The 20,077-nt window shown below is 38.1% G+C and overlaps 1 protein-coding gene across 2 annotated transcripts in view; it reads right to left on the reverse strand.

Moving 5' to 3' along the window:
* The window catches only part of SRGAP3 (SLIT-ROBO Rho GTPase activating protein 3), a 205,899-nt gene that overhangs the window by 92,223 nt on the left and 93,599 nt on the right, over positions 1-20,077 (reverse strand). For both annotated transcript variants that reach the window (XM_026722710.2, XM_026722715.2), the window contains exon 2: positions 8,269-8,464. In XM_026722710.2, coding sequence (XP_026578495.2) covers positions 8,269-8,464 — 196 coding nt within the window. The remainder of the gene's footprint in view (positions 1-8,268; positions 8,465-20,077) is intronic.

Raw genomic sequence — 20,077 nt, forward strand, 5'->3', positions numbered from 1 at the left:
TGTTTATATTTACATTTCTTTTTAAAACAACTAAATAAAATTCAAGATGCAAACAATAGTTCAATGCCTTTTCCCTGCCCTTCAAACACATTAGTCTAGAAGAGCCAACACCCTCCAGCTGCTTTTGTTTGGGGACTTAGAAATAATTAGTTCAACATTTGCAGTATGTTCCAGGGGCTTGCTCAATCCATTCACCAGATGTTGCTCTCAGCTCCATCTGGCTGCCAAAATGAATGGAAGAGCCACAACGAGCTGGCTTTGCTCTTTAACTGCAACAACAGCCACCAACTTCATGGGTCTCATAAGGATTTCAAGCCCATTAAGTTTTGGACCCTTCTTTCTTTTCATCTCAGCCTCTCCTAACCTCATTATTAAATGCCCTTAGAAAAGATATATACACAAATTCATTTTTCTTTCTCAAGGAAGGAAATAACACTGTGTGCAAACAGAAAAAAGAAGCAAGACAAGTTCTGAAGTTTAGGCAACAAGCTGGCACAATATAAATTGTAATCCTCTAAAATAATGATTGTTTTAAGCACCTGGATATGCCCCTGTCTTGTCAGATTTGACGGCTTTCCCAACTATAAATGACAACAGTCATTAAATCTTTAATAAGTTAGTGTAGACATTTCTCAGTTAGATAGTCTGTCTTTTGTAAAAGGCAACTTTAAGTACTCTATGTTTTTATTTTAAAATATTGAATTGTTTAGGATTTTGTCTTGAATTTCTCATCACCCATAAAGTTCAATCAAAACCATTTGGCCCTACCCCCAATATCATTTAGATAAGCCCCAAAACAGGTCCTTTCACTTATGTTATTCCTGGGAATTTTACCAGATTTTATCTATATTAAAATTAGAGTAGTGGTTTAGTAGCAGCAGCAGCAGCAGCAGCAGCAGCAGTAGTAAGTAGTAATAAAAACAGCAGCAGCTCATCAGAAAAGGCTTATCGCTCATGATTAAAAGCACTGAAATTTACATTGTTATTACTTAAAAAAGAATGTTAATGAAATGATGTACTGTGGTTACATGATTACAGACAAATGTTCTAGAACATATAAAGGTACTTCTTATTTATGTTGAAAATATGGACAGCATGAATGATCATTTTGTAATTTATTTTATTTTATTTGGTTTGTCAATTGCTTACAAGTTGACTACTCTGTTGCTGAAGTCATATTTCCTGCAATCAAGTTTGGTGCGATTAATCTTGAGTTTGTACCTATTGTTTGCTCTTGTGTTGTTATGTTGAAGCTGAAGTATTCATTGACAGGTAGGACATTGCAATGTATGATTTTATATACTATATTTAGATCGGACCGAAGGCAGAGTAGTTCTAGGTTTTCTAGTTCTAGAATTTCAAGTCTGGTGGCATAAGGTATTCCGCAACGAGTAGAGAAGTGGAGAACTCTTCTTGTGAAATATTTCTGGACTTTTTCAACCGTGTTAATATCAGAAACGTAATGTGAGTTCCAGACTGATGAGCTGTATTGAGTATTGGTCTAGCAAATGTTTTGTATGCTCTACTTAGTAGTGTAATATTACCAGAGAAAAAGCTACGTAAGATTAGGTTAACAACTCTTAAGGCCTTTTTGGCTATGTAGTGGGCTCTAGCACTTAAATCATTAGAGATGAGTACTCCAAGGTCCTTGACAGAGTTTGGATCATCAACAAGGTCTTGACTATTCAGCCTGTATTTTATTTTCTGATTTTTTTTGTCAACATGTAAGATAGAGCATTTATTTGTTGAGATTTGAAGTTGCCATTTGTTTGACCATTCTGATACATAGTCGAGATCTTTTTGAAGGGTAGCAGTATTGTCTGTGGTGTTGAATAGCTTTACATCATCAGCGAAGAGAACGCAGTTGCTCTTAATATGATCATAGAGGTCATTTATGTAGCGTATGAAGAAGGTTGGTTCTAGAACACTGCCTTGGGGGACACCACTGTTGACAGGTACAGAATTTGATAGGACGCTCCCAATTTTGACAGGTACAGAATTTGATAGGACGCTCCCAATTTTGACCATTTGTTGTCTGTTTGACAGGAATGCTTCTATCCAGTTATGCAGGTGTCCAGAGAGACCGTAAGATTTTAGTTTTAGGAGTAGTTTGTCCTGTACCACTGAATCAAAGGCTTTACAGAAGTCTATGTAGATTGCGTCTATTGCTTTGCCCTGATCGAGTTGTGTAGTCCATATGTTTTTGCAGTATAAGAGTTGCAGATTACAGGATAGTTTTTTTCTGAAACCAAATTGTTTATTAGAGAGTAGGTTGTTTGTCTCTAAGTGGAGGATAATGGATTGATTAATAATTGATTCCATGACTTTACAGGTGATGCAGCATAAAGAGATCGGTCTGTAATTTTCAACTAGGCTGGGGTCTCCCTTTTTGAAGATGGGGATGACTGTGGCTTGTGACCATAGGTTAGGCAAGGAGCTGGTCCTGACAAATTTTTCAAAGATTATGCTTAGAGGTTCGGCTATGGCAGTGGATAGCTTTTTTAAGAAGTAGGCACATATTCCATCTGGTCCAATAAATAGAGATGGTTTTCAACTGCATAGTGCTTTTTCAACATTTAAGGCCAGTTGTAGTTGGAATTGAGATAGTTGGGGTGTGCATGCCTAGTTTTGATGATGGTGGGTTGGATGAGGTAGGGTTGGATTTGGAGTTGTGGGTTGTGTGACTTACTTTTGATACAATCAGCGCGGTAGTCAATGTAGAGATCCTTCTTTCCATTGTCTAGATGTCTTTTGAGTTCCTTGTGGAGTTCACAGAAGCGGATTCTTTGCAGTATGTATCATGCCTGATGGACTTGTAAAAATGCTAGAGAGGATTCAAGTACTTAAAACAATATAAAGATTTTTGAAGATAAACATTCAACTGAAACTAAAACTTTTCTTGCTCGAATTAATGAACAGTCAATTTGGAAACAGCCAACGAAGTTTATTTTTATATGTAATTACTGTTGTAAGTTGTGGAGGGGGGAAGTGGCTCTGCAGTAAATATTCTAGGGTACTTGATGAAAAACTAGCAGTCCAGGTTTGAGTCCCGAGCTCCATGTGATGGGGTGAGCTCCTGTCCTCACCCCAATATTTGCCAACCTAGCAGTTCAAAAGCATGCAAATGCAATTAGATAGATACCATTGCAGTGGCAAGGAAACAGCGCTCTGTGATGTCATGCTGGCCACATGACCATGAAAATAACTCTGTACAGTGCTTGCTCAATGACCTTGAAATGGAGATGAACACTGCTTCTTATGGTTGGCAACAACTAGTGGAATAAAATCCTCAGGGATTCCTTTACCTTTACTGCTGCAAGAAAGAGTGATATATGCACAGAAATGGAAAGATATGAAATACCTGCAGTGAAGGAATAGTTGATAAAAACAGCTGAACTAGCATTGATGACAAAATTAACTTGTTTGATTAGATAGATGAATGACTATATTTATCAGTCACTGGAAACTTTTAGAGACATGGGGGGGGGAATAAACTTGTGATTTAAGATTGAAGATTAACAAGGGTAAGGTGGGAGAAATTATAATGTAATCTTGGAGGGTAAAATATAAATGCATTTATAATTATTCACAATCTTTTTTTCTTATTTTTTTACTTGCTATTTTTCCTTATTTTCTTTGCTTCTTTTCTAATGTTTGTGTATATATATATTGTATAAAATATATCAACTGTGTATAGATCAGGGGTGTCAAACTCACGGCCCATGGGCCGGATGTGTCACATGCTGGTCCCACCCCCCACCCGGTTTAGTGAAGCGGGGAAGTCCTGATACATCATGTGACGACACCATGACACCGTGATGACGCAAGTTTGACGCCCCAATATAGAGTCTGAATATTACTAAGTCAGTGAGAATGTTGCCTTTAAAAGTAAACGTGATTTCCCATGTAAGCCACCCCTTTTTTCAAAATTTTCAAGCCCAAAAAGTAGGGGTGGCATATACAAAGCAGGTACACTTTTATACGTGAAAATGCATAAAATAATAAAGTAGGAATAAACTGGTTTTCCAGCAGTATGCTATACTTTTTGTAAAAATTGTGCGTGATGATACGATTACGAGTGCGAGTACGCGATAGAAATGCATACGCTAGGCATCGGCCTGAATGCTTGTTCCTACTCTTGTTCCGATCGTAGATTGCTAGCTAGCGTCGCCCGCACCGCTTGCCGCGTCATGACCGAAGTTGTAGATCTAGACGTCGAATTTTGTTTCTTTGTAAATTTTCTTTCTTCATAACTTGTTTCTCTAATAAAATATTTTTTCAAAACTTCACAGTCCAAAAATTGGGGGGGTGGCTTATACAAAGGGGTGCTTATACATGGGGAAATACGGTATTTGCTAAGTGCCTAGTTTGGAGTACTGGAGAAGGTGCTGGCTAGAAACCAGGAGACTGTGAGTTCTAGTTCTGCCTTAGGCACAAAAGCTGACTGGAAAACTTTGGACCTCTCTGCACAATTCACTTCACAGGGTTATTGCTATAGAGAAGATAGGAGGTATATATTTTCATTATGTTGAGTTGATAATTATATAAAAAGACAGGCTAAAAATTTAATAATATGCCTTTCTTAAGTTATCTCTAAGTCTTCATTTTGACCAGGGAAGCAAATTAAGGGTAACTCAGATGAAGAACTTGCCAATCATTATCCTTTTTTGATTAAGCAGGGAATACCACCCCCACATACACACACACACACAATTATTAAGCTCAGTAATGAATTGAGCTAGTGAAATCAAATCCGTCTCCAGATTAATTCCACTCACATACTTTTCTGTCAGCATTCCATCCTGCAGTCATCTTCATTGTTTTATTCTTGGCATAACTATGGTTCCAAATTGACAGTTTTCTCTAAGAATCTGTGTTGCACTAAAATACTGCAAAAAGCCTGATTTGACACAATTGCCCCTTGATGCCTCCTGTAGACAATATGGTCTGTTTGGAGTGACCTTGTAATGCTTATCCCAGGAATAGATAAACATCTATGTTTTTCAGACTTGGATCCCTCATTCAGTATCTTCACGATTGAAGCCTCACAGATTCACTTAGCCGATGTTACCAAGTCAGTTAATCAAATGTCTGCAAGCAAACAATAAAGCTTGGAGAGCACCAAGGACCTCCCAGTTCAACCCTGAATTACAGACATTCTCTACTATTAATATGTTTACTATATTATCAGCAGATGTCATTTTTCGGAAGAAAAATGTGTGCCTCCAAGTTTCTTGCTTTTCTTTTTCTTGATTTTTCAGCTTAGTCAAACAACAGTTTCATCTGTTTATAATGCCCCAAATCAGACACCATCTCACTTGCATCATACTACCATTATCTGGCAATTTGTAGCCAGATTTCAACAACATGTCCTTGGAAGACTCCAGGAGGCACAGAAAAAGAGCTGTGGGTGGAGGCCACATTCGACCAAGCATCACATTAGTTCTAATACACTGCTATTGTTCTTCAGTTTTCAGCAGTGTGATCTTACTAGGCTCCAGAGTATGCAAAAGAAATACTCAGGATCAGAGAAAATGCATTGTGGAAACTACTGGTTCTTAACTTATATTTTCCAGTATCCAGTTTCCTCATAACACTCAATAATTGCCCAGAAGTCAACAAACATTCTCATTAGTTAACAAACAAGCAAGGCATAAAAGTGCTTTATTCTGTGCTCTTTCTGAAAGCTTGTATCTGTTGCTGCCCTACTGGAAATGGAAAATAAGTTGGCCTAGAGAAAGGGAAAAATTTAAATCATTTGAATATCTCTTTTGCAGTATGGCAGTATTTTTTATCCTTAGCAACTTGAAAATGTGTGCCAGCAGGGACACAACCAGATGGGGAATTCTGGGAGTTGAAACCTACACATCGTCAACTCCCTGAGGTTCAGAAATGTTTTGGGCTTTTTTAAAATAACATGCATTATTACTTCCATCCTGACTATATTAGTTTTCACATCCAGGCACCAATCTCAACACAATTGTAATTATTATCATTTTACAGAGCACTGAATGAATTATAAAATTGAAACCATTCTTGGCATCACAATTATATATTCTTTCCTTACATAAGAAGCTAATATTTGGCATAAGTAAAAACTACAGTACAGCTAGTCCTCAACTTACAACTGTTTGTTCAATATCTATGGAGATTCTCAGTCATCCAGGTCACGGTTGTCCCAAAGCTACTTTTTCAAGAGGCAACAGGACTTTCTGGGGTTTTTTTTAAAAGACATTTCGCTTCTCATCTTGGATGAGAAGTGAAACATCTTCAAAGAAAAACCAAAAGTCCAATTGCCTCTTGAAAAAGTACCTTTGGGACTGTTTGTTCAATGACCACTTGAGCTTACAATGTCACTGAAATTGTGATCCCTGCCCAAAGTTATGGCCATTGGTCACATGAACAAAATTTAGGTGCTTGGTAATCTACTTACCCTTACAACTGACTGCAAGAATGCTGTAGCATCCCACCTATCTATCACCTTCGCATGAGTCTCTGCAGACCTTGGGCCTGCTTCCCACCTACTGGGTCTCACATCCTCCTCCCCCAACTGTGCCACAGCTTGGTAAATTGATAAATCTCCTTCAGGAAGCAGTCAGCACACCTCTCAGCCTGCCTGTAAAGTGGAGGCTATGTGGTGCCCTCCCAGAAGTAAGCATCATTTCGGAACAGCCACAATTAAGTGCGGTTGCTCCCAAAATGGCAGCTGCTTTTGGAGTGGTGCCATGCAGCCTCCATTGTATAGAGGGCTATTCTTACCAAAAAGATAAATGACTTTAGCTAAGAAATATACATTTCATAAATAATGACATGCTGATTTCCCTTATGTATTTTAGCATTGCACTGCTGTCCAAAAGAGACTTCGAAGCAATTAAATTTGGAATAACCAGGGTTGCATCATCATGAGCCATGGTGGCGCAGTTGTGGCACGGTGACAACAGAAGTAACCTGCAGTACTGCAATCTAACCACTGCGCCATCGTGGCTCAGTTAGAATGCAATACTGCAGGCTACTTCTGCTGACTGCCAGCTGTCTACAATTTGGCAGTTCAAATGTCACCAGGCTCAAGGTTGACTCAGCCTTCCATCCTTCTGAGGTCAGTAAAATGAGGACACAGATTGTTGAGGGCAATATGCTGATTCTGTAAACCGCTTAGAGAGGGCTGAAAACACTGTAAAGTGGTATACAAGCCTAAGTGCTATTGCTATAGTGCTATTGCTACCAACTAACCAATGCAAAAGAACATCCTTTCAGCAGGAGCTGGACTAGTAGACCTCTAATGTCCCTTCCAACTCTGTTATTCTGTTATCTCATCAGAGTAGCAATAATATATACCAACCAACTTTACACACTAAGAGGATTGGGTAAAAGAATTAAGAGGAAATTAACAGAAAATGATTGAGATTTCAATAAAAATGTAATACAAACACATTCAGAGCAAATTTGAATAAAATAGAGTTAAGGACTATTTCCCTAACATCACATAGTTGAAGGTTTGAAACTTGGGCTGGGTGCCATTGAAGTGCAAGGTGGTTTGGATCAGAAAATAAGCAATAATTGCATATTAGGAAGACTGCTGGAAATGAAACATAAAACTTTAACTAGTGATCTGCAAAAGAATCTACAGTATGAATATATTTTTTCTTATAACATGGACATGTAGAGTTCATTTGGAGTTCAGAATCTTAAAGATAACATCAAAAAATGATTCACACTAAAAAATACCAGTCACACTTTCCCAAAGCAGACATCAGATTAAAACTGGAAATCAAAGGGAATATCTAATCAAAGAATCCTCAAATACTAATGAAAAGGAAGAGAAAAGTGTCTGTCTACTTATATTCCTGGACATGACTGTCTAGATTCTGTAAGACAAAATAACTTTGGTAAATAAGGACATCTGCAATAAATATTATGCCAGTTAATATAAACATACATTCAGAACCTCCACACAGAAATTTCAATGAAGGGATTATATTAATATAAATAATTATGTATATTCAATTTGTGCAAACCTTACTTTGTCCTGTTGAAGACATCACAAAACAACAATACCAGTGACTGGACCTTAACCTTTATTTCTTTTACCCATCTACACAGACATTCCATTATTCTGAAGAGAGTCATCAATTGTTGTAATTTCTTATGTTCAATCTCCTATTTCGATCCCCAGCAATATTATAAAAGAGTCTGTCATGTTGAGATAACGACCAAGGACATGTTCTTAAGTGATCCTCTGGAAAAGCCAAAATCACTAAATACACTTACTTGAATTGATGGTGTTCTCTGGAGCTACGAATCTTGGAAGAAAATCTTTCTGCTAATTTTTCCAAATTCCTGGAATATTCCAGTTCAATCTCAGCCTTTCTGCGGAAAAACTCCTGAAGATCTTGCAAAAGTTGTAATCGGGATTCAGACTGTTGTTCTAGGCATTTGAACTGCTCCACCAACTGGATACGAATTTCTGCAAGCACCAAACAGAGAACAAAAAGAATGTATGAATACCCAGGAACAGCGCCAACATTGTATTCAATGTAGCTTATTTTATTCCCCAAAAAGAGCAAAACAATCAAGTCTGCAGTTTAGGAGTCATAGAAATAAAGGTAGCCCCAACTTGTGACCACAATTGAGCCCAAAATTTCTATTGCTAAACAAGACAATTGTTAAGTGAGTTTTGCCCCATTTTATGACTTTTCTTGCTTCAGGTGTTAAGTAAATCACCACAGTTGATAAATTAGTAACCCTGTCGTTAAGCTTCCCCATAGGCTTCGCTTGTCAGAAAGTCCCAAAAGGTGATCATATGACCCTGGGACACTGCAATCATCAAATATATGCCAGTTGCCAAGCACTTGAATTTTTATTACATAACCATGGGGATATAACGTTGGTAAATGTGAAGAATGGTCATAAGTCACTTTTTTCAGTGCCTTCCTACTTTGAACAGCCACTAAAGGAATATCTTTAAAGTCGAAGACTACCTATATTGAGCATTCTCTGTACAAGAGCAATGATATGTGATTAATCATTCTGAGAAAATGAGTGGTTTTGCTCAAACATTATGGAGTATATAAAGAAGAACCAGTTGAGCTATATGAAACAAAATATAAAATGACAACAAAATATCATAAACCTAAATAAACTGATATTAATTTACTAATCTCTTGTACTTATATCATAATAAGTCAGGTAGCTAGACCAAAGAAAACAATCTTGCTCTGCCGTTGTCCCATGCAAACTAACTCTTCTCTCTCTGTCTCTCTGAGACAAGACTTTTTGTAGACCTCTGGATTACCTCCTCCTAGAGCAGGGGTGTCAAACTCACGGCCCACGGGCCAGATGCATCATGTGCTGGCCCTACTCCCACCCAGTTTAGCGAAGGGAGAAAATCCTGATACGTCACATGACACCACCATGATGATGCGAGTTGAATACCTTTGTCCTAGAACCTTCTCAAAGGAATCTCCTCTCTGAATGCATAAACTTCATTACATGTTCATGCAGGACCTGTTACTTCTGACTGGTCCTTTTGCTTATCTACAGACTGATCATCACAAGTGCAGAATCCTGATGTCTGTTTCAACAAGCTTTGCACAACATTTCTGTGAAACGTGTCTTTTTCTTCTGAGAATGTTCCCTTTGTCACTGTTTTGACATTCATTTCCCATAATGTGTGAGACGGGGCCTTGTTAACATTCCCTTCTATCACTTTCCCAGCTTTCCTGATATTCTTTGCCTGACCTTGTTGATAGTCTTGCCCTAATCATATCTCACCCCTGGCTTCAACCTTGCTCTTGTTATTCACCTCTGTCACTTCTGTGTGCTCTGTAGGATTTTCCCAGCCTCATTTCAACCCCTTTAAAAATTTATTCTCCCCTCACACATTAAACTGGCTATGTTTAAATCAATGCCTTTCATTATAGCCAGTTGCAGTATATGTAATAAAATACAAATAACGTAAAATGTAACAGCCTTATACCAAAACATGTTTCCCCATATCTGCACAAAAGCTGACCTCACACTTTCTCTTATATTATGCATGCCCAGATGAGCATGAATGAGCAAGATACATAATTAAACAGACTGACTTCACATAAGTACATACATACACAATTGGATTAAAATATTCACACTAAATAATGTAGGGACAATCTTCCCTTCCTGCTCTGATAGGAAAAGAACAATAGGGCTAGGGTTGAAGTATGTATAGTGGAATTAGACGGAGAAAGCATTTTCATTGCCTCGAAAAGCAGAATGAAGTGATGGAAAATCTCACTTGAATGTGTGGTATATTAAAACAACCTGCCCTAATCTCTTTTGATATAGAGGGTTACAAAATTAATAAAAGCCATGCAATCAAGTCATCTGTGTTTACAGGGCTTCCAATATTTTTTCTACAATGCTATAAAATAAGTCACAATCATTATCATATTGAAGGAGAAAACAATGGGAAAAAACAAAGGAAGAAATGGCAGAATGAAAACAGATCCACAAAAAAGAAGGGTCACCAATAAAGAGCCAGTGAGTAAACAGGTTCTTTAAACCTCTCTCTGGGTAAGGAGAGGCCAGGATATCACCCACAAGTTACTCCTTGCAAGGAGACCATAAAACTATGGTCTCCAGCAGATTTGGAGCACTGGAGATGAGGGAACAGCTATTTTGCTAAACCAGACTTGGCATCTTTAAAAGCATATGGGGTTCACATACATTCTTTTCCAAACACATTTGGAAAATGCTTATTAGCTATTTTTCATTGGATCAAGAAATCTGAAAACATTGGGTGAATCTGCCTTCAATCCTTCATGAAAGAAAAATGTTATTACAAGCTGAAATACATAAAAAATGAAATAGCAAAACAGTAATGGAAATTTTGATTTTAATTATAAAAAGTTATAAACAGGTTGGGAGTTCAGATAAATTAATATTCTCTGTGAGGGAGGTGGGCACTTTGTAAGTGAGGGAGGGAGGGAGAATTTGAAAGAATATTTGGGAATTGGTTATAAAGAATTTTTCTATGGGAAAGTTGATTTGCTTTGACTTTTTTTCTAAGACATAAAAGAGATAAACATATTTAAAAATTGGACACTAGAGGGAACTACAGATTTGATCAATTTCTATAACCACCCATCCCAGGCAAGTTTATTTTTAACTAAAGGAGAAGAATACATAAATCTGATTAACAGCTACAAAATCACACAAAATACCACAACATCGGAAATACTGAAGTATAACTTTGAAAAATAGAATCAGAAATTATTATCAACTATGTCAATAGTGATGTTAGCTTCTATGGATATACTGTATCCAATGTTTTAGAGGAAATGGTAGTAGAGGAATAAGTGTTAACCAAGAAGACAGAGGAGCTGTGACTAAAAGTGGATGACAGGCTACAAGAATGACATGAAAAAAGTTGTTGTATTAGATATAAAAAAGAAAATTGGTTGACACTTTAAAAATCAAAAGGAATTACAAATAATAAACCAAGAGATGGATCTGAATAATTTTTTACATTAAATTTATTCAAGAGATTGGTGAAAAGAAATCAAGTTCAAGAACATTACTTGAATAGACAAAAGTTTAAGAAGTAAAAGGAAGGTATATAAAGTTGGTTTATTTGATTAAGATTAAAATAGATATTTGCTATTTCTGACAATCCTTAATGGACTTTTGCTGACAATAGGACTAAAGTGACAGTATTTTATGGATATGTTTGTGCATAGTTTGAAGATATCATTAGTTATTAATTAAGAGGAGGTGAAAAGTTACTAAAATTGTTTATAATTGTTGTGATGAAAGTTGGAAGTAACTTGTTGGTATTTCTTTTCTTTTTCTTTAATATAGTTGTACTATTCTTGTATTCTCTACATGTTTTCCTTAGCACTTTTTACTATCTATCTATCTATCTATCTATCTATCTATCTATCTATCTATCTATCTATCTATTTTTTTTTCCTCCAAAGTTACTGAGGGTAAAAAAAGAAGCAAAGGGGGAAAGCTCATTAGAAAGAGATCCAACTGGAACTAGGAAGAAACTTTCCAACAGCAAGAACAATTAACCAATGGGATAGTTTGCCTACTGGAGTTGTGCATGAAACACCACTGGAGGTTTTCAAGAAAAGATTGGGATGGCATAAGGTCTTCTGCAGGGGATTGAAATAGAAAACCTCCAAGGTCCCTTCCAAGGTCCCTTCCAGTCCTTCCAGTCTCATGATTCTAGGATTACTTTTTAAGATTGTATTAGTTGTTATTGCAATTATTTACTTATATATCAATCAAATTTATATAGCAGCTCATCTCACCACAGCCAACTCTGAATGGTGAAAAAGAAGCAACATGAATAATAATTAAAACAATAATTGTACAATATATGGAACCTTATTAATACCATAAAAGTGAAAATGTAAACCCTAGGAGAAGGATAAAAAGGGTCACCTCAACAATGGAGCCATCTGAGCTGATCCCTGTCATCTGGAAACCACAGGCCTGACAAAATAGCCAAGGCCTGAGGGCTTTTCAGAATACCAAAATGGATGGAGCTAGTCTAATTTTGGAGGGAAAAATGTTCCATAAGGTGCACAAAGAAGGTACATCTCTTGGGACTCATCAAATGAATTTTCTTGGCCAATGATGCCAACTCTGCCAGGATTAGTTGGTTTTATGAAAGGCTTTAAAGATTAAAATCAGCACTTTCAATTGAACCTGAAAGCAAACTGGCAACAAATGTAATTCATGGAGCACAGGTATGGCATGCATGATTCTAGAAGTTCACACAGCTGCTTGCACTACTGCATTCTGTACCAACTGAAGCTTCCAGATGCTGTATAATTTATAAATTAAATTATAATCTTAAATGAAATTGTTTTTTTTTAAAGGAAAAAATCTTTAAATAAAGAATATTTATAAAGAGCCTTTTTTCTGCTTCTCAGCAGAGTGTGGTTAGCCAACATCTTTCAGTGCTGGCTACCACTCTAGATAAAAGCTCTTTAACATTGCTATGTAGAAGAGCCCTCAGCCCCTGTAAAATGGCTACTGAGTGGTTTTTCATCTCTGCCTTTATTGCATTTATGGAGAGCAAATGTGGAAGAGATAAATTATGTAATTTGCAGGCATTGTACAGAAAGCAATTTTCTATGTTTCCACTTAGATCAGGGTGTTGGAGGGGAAGAAAAAAACAATCCCCAAGTCCTGAAAGTTTCAAGACCCCTGTTTCAATTTTGCTTCATCATTAAATAGCTATGCATGCTGCACAGACTGTGCTGGGTCTAGCAGCATCCCATACAGATGTGCTAATGATTTGCAACTTGTGTTAACAGCAACTAAACATTTATATCAATTTTACTGTTCATATTTTCCAGATTTCTATTCTTTGACTCAAGTTTAAAAGTTAACCTGAAATAGTCAGTAGATTCAATCTCAAGCCTAGGTTCCATTCCTGTTGGAAGCACATTTTAAGACACTTTCAGGTTGAAAGGATTAACCAGTGACATCATGGTTGCCTGGGGGACACCTGGGGAGGGTGTCATTCATGTCCCTGTCAAGGAGCTAGAGCAAATGATGGGAGCTCAGGCTGCCAGGCAGAAGAGTCGCAAACATTTGTGTCCTAACCCACCATGCTCCTTCAAGCTTAGGTGAACTGGGAATACCTCTTTTCCTACTTTCTTCCATCTCCTTTCTGCTCTGTTCCCTCCCATACATTTAGAACCAAACATTTCAGGATACAACGTAGTAACATGCAACCACAGCAGTTTTTCATAGGACATAGAGAGATAATGTCCTTTCACAGGCTGATGGGCATCAGGAATTAGCTGTATCCAATAATATCTGTCACTGTGATACACCCTCTTTAGCAAATCAAGTCATTTTACATGATACTCTTGTACATCAAGAGGAAAGAATTGCTTCCTTTGACATTTTTCTATGGTTGCTTTGACATACCTGCAACTTCCCCTTTCTCAATCCCCCTTCTAATCCTTTTAATGATAAGAAGAAGGTACAAAACTCTTAACACGGGATTGGTTCCTGGTAGCCAGGCAATCAAAGCCACAAAGGGGGGAAATAATATTAGTTTCTACAAATAATTGGCCTCTACTATAGGAGCACTATATTTTTTCCCTATGTTGATTAAGCAAAAACCTACTCACAGATTTAAGCTGAACATTTGCAATGTTTAGATATTCATTTTCTATTTTATAAATGAAGAGTAGGAAGGAGATTGTTCTGGCTTTTAGAAATAGGGTTTAACTAGGGTTACTGCAGTTTGAAAAAATATCACCGTGTTTGCTTCATGGTGGATCTGTCTTTTGCTTACACCAAACTTTGGGGTTTCTCTTTTTCTTATATCAACCTACTCTCTCTTGTTTATGTCCTCCAAATATGGACTTTAATTTCCTGCCTGAGCTTGAAATTCTTGGAAGTACCATCCAACATCATAATAGGTTGGAGAATACCATCTTATACCAGCATATGAAGTTGCTTAATCTAGAGCAGGGCTGTCAAACTCCCAGCCCGCGGGCCAGATGTGTCATACACTGGCCACACCCACACCCAGTTTAGCAAAGGGGGAGGTCTCAATATGTCACGTGACACCACCGTGATGACGTGAGTTTGACACCCTTGATCTAGAGTTATACTGTAATAAATGTCAGGCAAACATTTCACAGCTTTGAGATCTTTCTTCATATTTGGCCCCATACATTACACATCGATCTGCCCAAAATTTCAGAACTCCTTTTGAAATTTAGTAGGGACTAGGCAAGGATACTCAGTAGTGGCAATTTGCACAAGAAATTATTCAGTAGTGGCAACTTGCACAAGAAATATGTCCATTTGGATTATTGCAATAATCTATATGCAGCTCAAGAGCAGTAGGAAGCTACAGCTGGTCTAATATTCAGTGTCCTGCAGGGACTTTTTGCATTTCTGTTTATGCCCATACAATGCTATTACTCAGCAAGCTGCACTGGTTCCTAGTAGGGTTCCAGGTGTGATTCAGGTCATGAGCTATAAAGTCCTAAACCTAGGTGGCGGAGTGGTTAGAATGCAGTATTGCAGGCTAATTCTGCCAAATGCCACCAGTTCGATCCTGACCAACTCAAGATTGACTCAGCCTTTCATCTTTCTGAGGTCAGTAAAACAAGTACCCAATTGTTGGGGGCAATATGCTGACTCTGTAAACTGCTTAGAGAGTCTATAGAGCACTATGAAGTGGTATATAAGTCTAAGTTCTATTGCTATTTGTTGGACCACCTTAAGTAAAGGGTAACTTCAAAGACACACATTGCATCACTGAGTTACAAATCCTCTTGGGGAATCCATCTGACAGTTGTAATGGCTTACAATCATAGGCTGTTCTTGGAAAAGGTATATACCACAGAAATCATAAAAAATATGCACGCAAATGAATTACAGTTAATATGAAAAATTTCTAGCCTGCATCCCAAATGAACATGTTCAATTTCATCAGCCTCATTCACTCTACTTTTTTTAAATGCTACTAATAAAAGTTCTACAATGAATGCATTTGTTGTTAGAAATCTAACATACAAGATTCCTCCCTTTGCCCCTCAATACTGCAGATCAGTGGTATCCACCAGGTCTGTGTCAATTATAAATTAAAAGGAACAGATAAAATGTGATTTAACCAAATCTCATAAAACTTATAATTCAAGAATAAATGTTTTTTTATTAAATGGACCCATTAATAAATGTTTTTATCCAATTAGTTTCACTAATTCAATCATTTCATTATACATCATCAATGCATACAATACAATCCTATAAACTCAATGAGGTTTATTTATTATAATTTACTTATTTGTTTTATTTCTACTTTGCTACAATCCAAAGACTTTCAGTAGCTTCTATAGGTTATAAAAACCAAGAAAAACATCTATTGCACAACCCTATAAAAAGAAGTAGTGCAATATAAGGCAAACATCAACCACAATGAAAACAAAAAGTAAAAATGGCATGATAAAATCGGTAAAAGGCTCTTTGGAGCAATTCTATCTTTAAAAGCTTCTGAAACATGAACATAGAGGGGGCTTGAACTTGATCTCTACCAGGAAACCATTCCACAGTGTTGATGCTGTCACAGGAAAGCAGTGACTTCTCATTTCAGACACCCTGCACCTCCTATAATGAGGGATTAGTAACTGTTTCCCTCTAATTGGTCAGGTCAACACTTATTGAAGCAGGCAATCCTGAAGAGCTTTAGAGATTAAAATTAGAATCTTAAATTGTACCAACCAACCGGCAACCAATGATATACTGGGTCCTAAACAACTTGAGACCATCAGATCAACTTTGTCCTTTTTCCTTATTGTTATTGTGATCATCAGGGAGTACATGCACCAAGAACTGCTGGATGTCTTTAGGAACTGTTCACAGGCAGGCCTTCTATTGAGAGTAAGGGAGTAGACCTTGACAGAGATACGCAAACCCGTTGCCAAGGCAACAAGGGATAAAACATTTTTGTTAAGTCCACAATGTCCACACAACATTTGGAAGTGGCTAATGCAGACTTTTTCCTAATTCACTGAGAAGGAGGAGATACAGGTAGTCCTTGACTTACAACAGTTCATTTAGTGACCGTTCAAAGTTACAACAGCACTGAAAAAAGGGACTTTTGACTATTTTTCACACTTAAGACCATTGTAGCATCCACATGGTCATCCTGTGATTTACATTCGGATGCTGGAACAACTGACTCATGTTTATGATGGTTGCAATGTCCCAGGGTCACACGATCTCCTTTTGCAACCTTCTGACAAACAAAGTCAATGGGGAAACCAAGTTCACTTAACAACTGTATTACTAATTTTAACAATGGCAGTGATTCACGTAGCCAGAAAAGTCATAAAATGGGGCAAAACTCACTTAACAAATTTCTCACTTAATATAAATTTTGGGCTGAATTGCACTCATTACGTTGAAGACTACTTGTATAACAAGTAGGGGCAAAACTCACTTAACAAATTTCTCACTTAATATAAATTCTGGGCTGAATTGCAATCATTAAGTTGAAGACTACTTGTATAACATAGACTTGCTGTCAGCGTTCCAGCAAACCTCCATTCCAATCAGTAACTCTGAGACAGACGTCATCTCAAAAATACCTTTATTAGAATAGCACCTGGCACATCTGTGGAATCTCGGAACTAAAAGTTTCCCAGACTTCCCACAATGTCCCAAACTATAAACCATCCCCTTTTCCCTCATCATCACATCACATGAACCAATCCCAAAGTAAGTTCCTTTTTGTTTCTGCACCACACTCCATGACCTTGAACTAACAAAAGAATTCTATTTTGTCTACTAAGAGCTATTCAATTAGAATGCTTTTTTTCTTTCTTTCCGTTACTTTGTAATGAACATGGTTTTCTGATTTTGTATATGTACTATAACAATGCATAGAAAGGATTATAGGAAAAGTAATCTCATTATAGTATTTGTTAGTGTAAATACTGCTGAATAGATCCAAAAGCAGATAATCACTTGCCAGGTCAAAATTTCAGTATGAAAATTGGCACTAGTCATATAGGTTCCCCTCAATTGTAGGAAGATCTTTATTTTTGAGTGTACCAAGACACCCCACTCCTCTCCCTCCCTTTCCTCAAGAATTTTTTCTTCCCTTGTGTCGGAGTTACCTGCTGAAGGGAAACATGCATCAATCAAGGTGGTATAAAAAGAAAATGTGGGGCTGCTATGACTACCTCAGCACTCTTCCTTATTTACATCATTCCACTTTTGAACAGATTTGCCTCTATCTTGCGTTCCTCTTCCTTTGCCTCACTTCACTGTGGTAATTTATGAGCAGCCCAAAGACCTGAACTGATTACCTTGTGTTAAGGAAAGTCACAGGACAAGGAATATTTGGAAATATATTTGGAAATATATCCATTGTTCTTTTGGGGCTCCTAAATTCTGGTCCCTGTGACTTCGTAAAGCTATCACTTTTCTGGCACTTGAGTGGAGTGCCAGAAAAGTGTTGTGAGCCACTAAAGTAAGAGAGGTGGTTTGAGGAAAATGACAGGGCTCAGATACAGCTAAATATTCTAGATCCCACTGAAAGAAAAAGATGGCAGTAGCAATGGATGCTAGTTAATGATTAGACAGCTATGACTACACCAGTGGTGGTATTCGACCGGTTCTGCCTGGTTCTGGTGAGCCGGTAGGAGCGATGAGCAGTGGAGACCGAACCGGTTCTCTCTGCTGCTCTGCTGTTGGGCCCACCCACCCGCGCGGGCTCCCATACTCACCTTTATCCTCTGAATTTGAAGCACAGCTGCTTTGCAGGGCATAGAAGAATGCCATGCGGCAGCTGCTGAAGCGACCAGGATCATGCAGGCTTGCAGGAGGAGAGTTAGAACACCTCTGTGCCTGCGCAAACGCCTCTATGCCTGCGCAAGGTGCGCATTTGGCACACACATGAACATGAAGTGTGTGCATGCACGCAAAGTGCGCCCACCAAGCCACGCCCACCGAACTGGTGGCAACAATATTTGAATCCCACCACTGGACTACACCTCTTGTAAACTGATAAAAACTAAAGAGGTGCCCTTGGAGAAACTATATGATGGTAGTTAGCAAAACTTGATATAAATCCAGGACAGAAAGAAATTAGAGAAAAAAACCACAGGTAGTCTTAACTTAACTTTCTTGAATATAAAAGGGAGGGAAGGAAAACATGCTCAAGCTTCTGGGATTCTGTTATCTAGCTGGTCTCAGTCACAGAAGAGTTGCAGTATTTTTATTTTTATTTTTTGAGGGGGAATCGGATCCCAGATCTGGTCTGTCTCAAAGGGCTGACATAGGACAAAATCCAGAAGTAGACTGACCACCTGGCTAAGCTTCCCACAAGAACCTGAAAAATTCCATAGATATAAAATGAGGAGCTGTTGTGTGAATTTGAAGTGGGAAAAACTACTTTTACCTGTGGGTGGCACAGTGGATTACCAATAGCACTTACAATTTATATACCGCTTTCACAGTGCTTTACAGCCCTCTCTAAGTGGTTTACAGAATCAGCATATTGTCCCCAACAATCTGGGCCCTCATTTTACCATCTCAGAAGGATGAAAGGCTTGAGCCTGGTGAGATTTGAACTGCCAAATTGCAGGCAGCCGGCAGGCAGCAGAAGTAGCCTGCAGTACTTCAATCTAACCACTGCGTCACTGTGGCTCAGTTAGAATGCAGTACTGCAAGCTACTTCTGCTGACTACCAGCTGCCTGCAATTTGGCAGTTCGAATCTCACCAGGCTCACGGTCGCCTCAGCCTTCCATCCTTCCGAGGTGGGTAAAATGAGGACCCAGATTGTTGGGGGGGGGGGCAATATGCTGACACTGTAAACTGCTTAGAGAAAATTGTAAAGCACTGTGAAGCAGTATATAGGTCTAAGTGCTATTGCTATTTTAATCTAAAATTCCAAGGTAAGAGAAGGCTGGCTAAATCTGGAGGGAGATCTAGATAAAAACAGCATCTTACAATCAAATAGAAACCCTAGCATTCACGGGGCACTCTGAGACTACTTTAAATTGCAAGTAAGAGTAAGGTTTCACTTAGCCAAAGTACCATCTAAAGATGAAAACAGCATGTGTGGGAGAGGGGGAGGGCAGGAAAGGAGAATCCTAAATTTGCATATATATTTTTTAATGATAGAGGAAAAACTTTAAGGAGAGGAACCAAAAGTAGCTGGATGCAGGAAATCAAACACAGCTGAATGCAGTGATCGTGGAATGTCAATAGGCCATAGGGCAGGGTACATACCTAAACAGCAGCATTATACATGGCAACCATTTAATGCAAAGCCCACTCCCTTTTTCTTAACTTGCAAACTTGCACATATAGTTATATGTGTTTGGTGTCCTGTGATTCATCTGACAATCACTCCTTGTGTTTCTGCCAGCAGCCAAATGAAAAATGATAGGGAAAGTTACCATATTTCCCCTCCAAAAATCCAGTGGGATCCAATTTGCTGAAAAAGCTTTGAAAAATAATATCCACTTCCAAGTATGCCTACAGTATCCCCACACATAGTAGCTCTTCTGAAAGATCTGGTTTTAACCAACAGAGTAAAAA

Source organism: Pseudonaja textilis, chromosome 2 (assembly GCF_049901715.1).
Source record: "Pseudonaja textilis isolate UNSWEBS1 chromosome 2, rPseTex1.2, whole genome shotgun sequence".
NCBI lineage: Eukaryota > Metazoa > Chordata > Lepidosauria > Squamata > Elapidae > Pseudonaja > Pseudonaja textilis.